Source organism: Trichechus manatus, unplaced genomic scaffold (genome assembly GCF_000243295.1).
Source record: "Trichechus manatus latirostris isolate Lorelei unplaced genomic scaffold, TriManLat1.0 scaffold00045, whole genome shotgun sequence".
In the NCBI taxonomy this organism is placed as follows: Eukaryota; Metazoa; Chordata; class Mammalia; order Sirenia; family Trichechidae; genus Trichechus; species Trichechus manatus.
In genome coordinates, this window is record NW_004443981.1 from 12001840 (window position 1) to 12003993 (window position 2154).

Genomic DNA, 2154 nt, shown 5'->3' on the forward strand with positions numbered 1-2154 from the left:
GGCCTCCACCCTGCTCTGCACCTTGGGAGACAGGCAGCCTCCCCTCGGGAGGACCCTCCATGGCCCTGGCCTGGTCCCATTCCACCCCTCCCCACCTGGAGAACCTTCACGTGGCCCTAGCCCGTGGCCCCGGCCTGTGGCCCCAGCCCCCTGCCACGCGGGGCCCACTCACCCTCCATGACCTCCTCCTTCCCACCATGCACCCCCCTCCCCTCCGCAGCTCACTCATCCCCCATGACCTCCTCCTTCACTCTGCACACCCACCCGGGGGCCCACTCACCCTCGATGATCTCCTCCTTTACCCTGTGCAGCTCCCTGACCACCTCCTCCAGGATCTCCTGTGGAGAAACAGAGCCGCAGAGTGGGTGACAGGCAGCATGACAGGGAACCAGGCCTCGACGGGCTTCATGTCCCAGTGGAAGGGGCACTGGGCCTCCTCCAGAGCCACAGCGCTCACCCTCCCCTGGCCCCAGGCGGCCCCTCTGTTGCCCTCCCAAGCTGAGGAAAGAGGGCATGGGGCTGGGGTGATGGCATCCTGGCAGGTCCTGCCACACCACCTCAGGGGCGCCCTGATGCGGCTGAGGGCCGCCAGAGCGGGGAGCCCCAGAGGTAGGCTGGGTGGGTGTGCCCAGAAAGGCAGGAAGGCACCCCTCCCCTCCACTGCCAGCTCTTTGATGGATGTTTTGGCAGCTGAGTGTGGGTCCCCTTGAGCCTGCCTGGCCACATGGATGAGGGACGGTCACCTTCACAGCCTCTAGGGTAAGAACACGCTCACCTGCTTCATCCGGTCAAAATCTAAGGCATCCAGGGCCACGTCATTCACGCTCCCGGCCGGCTTCATCCTAGGGAGGGAGGGTGGGGGTGGTAAAGCGGGCAGTGGGGCCAGCGCGCCCAGCCTGCTGGGGAGTGATGTCACAGGAAATCTGGCACAGGGCCCGCCCCTGCTCCGTGGCTGAGTGTGGCCACTCTCCCGTCGGCCTTCTAATGCTCCGCTTTTGAGCTCTGGCCACTCCTTAGCCACTCAGAGGGCTCTAATGCCCAGCCTCCACCTCAAGAGGGTCTCCATGGAGACGGACCATATTTCCCAGCCCAAGAATCGGCACTCAGGGTCCCCCAAAGGAACTGTGTTCTGACCGAGAGCTTGCACGGCCTGGTGACCCAGGCAGACAGGCCCCAGCGAGAAGAGCTCTAGCTGTCGAGTGCCCAGTGCTTCTGCTTCTGCTCCTGCTCAAGAGCAGCATGGGAGAACCGGTAGTGACGGCCAAGGGCTCAGAGCGGTCCATTCCACAGACTCTGCTTCTCTGAAAAGCTTCTGAGCGCAGCTGAGCTGGTTTGAAATATCGTGTCCCCACCTGGGAATCTTCGCAAAATGCCTCCTGCCCTTGTCAACCGTTCTCACGGTGCTGAGGACATGTGTTTCTGGACCTGATTTGGCGAAGACAGTGGTTGGAGCCTGTGGTCTCAGAAAGTGAGTCCAGGCACATGGGCCATGGGGGTGGACGTAGATGCACACATGGCGGGCTGCCGGTGTGAGGGACCCTCTGGTAAGGGAGGCCAGTGTTCCCTGTACTAAGGGAGCAGGGTGAAGAAGATGTGCTTCCAGCCCCATCCTGCACGAAGTCCAGAAAGATGCACGCACAGACTCAGACAGGTTCCTGAGTCACTTGGGCCCTGGTGAGTAACCACGTCCAACTGAGCCCTAGGTCCTTCAAGCCTTCCTGTGGGCTCCAGTCTCTGGATCAACAACAATTTACCGGAACTGTTCCCTTCTCTGGGCCTCAGTTTGCCCATCTGCCTACTGAAAATCACACCTGATGACAACAGCAGCTGCTTCCTGAGCTCTGGCAATGCCACTGCAGGCGGTGGGGGGGTACTGTTACTATCGACCCTGGAACCCTCTGGGAAATGAGCCAGCCTCGTCTCACAGCCAGGGTAGAAGGGCTGGATATCAGAGAGGCAGAAAGCTGAGGGGCGCCTGCCTTCTCCTGGTCCCCCACGGCCCGTCCGCACCACAGCCCAGCAAGCTCTCCAGAGTGCTGCTCCCTCATGGGGCCCACCGCACACAGGGTGCCGGCCCTCACGGGGCCCACGGCACACACAGTGCCCCCCCCGCCATGGGGCCCACCACACACACAGAGTGCCCCCCCCGGGGCC

At 62.6% G+C, this 2154-nt stretch overlaps 1 protein-coding gene across 3 annotated transcripts in view; it reads right to left on the bottom strand.

Annotated features, from left to right (window-relative positions):
- Positions 1-2154, bottom strand: part of EVL (Enah/Vasp-like) — an 89629-nt gene that overhangs the window by 2623 nt on the left and 84852 nt on the right. For all 3 annotated transcript variants that reach the window (XM_023731791.1, XM_012555656.2, XM_023731790.1), the window contains exons 12-13: positions 776-842; positions 281-338 (exon numbers count right to left, since the gene is read on the bottom strand). In XM_023731791.1, coding sequence (XP_023587559.1) covers positions 281-338; positions 776-842 — 125 coding nt within the window. The remainder of the gene's footprint in view (positions 1-280; positions 339-775; positions 843-2154) is intronic.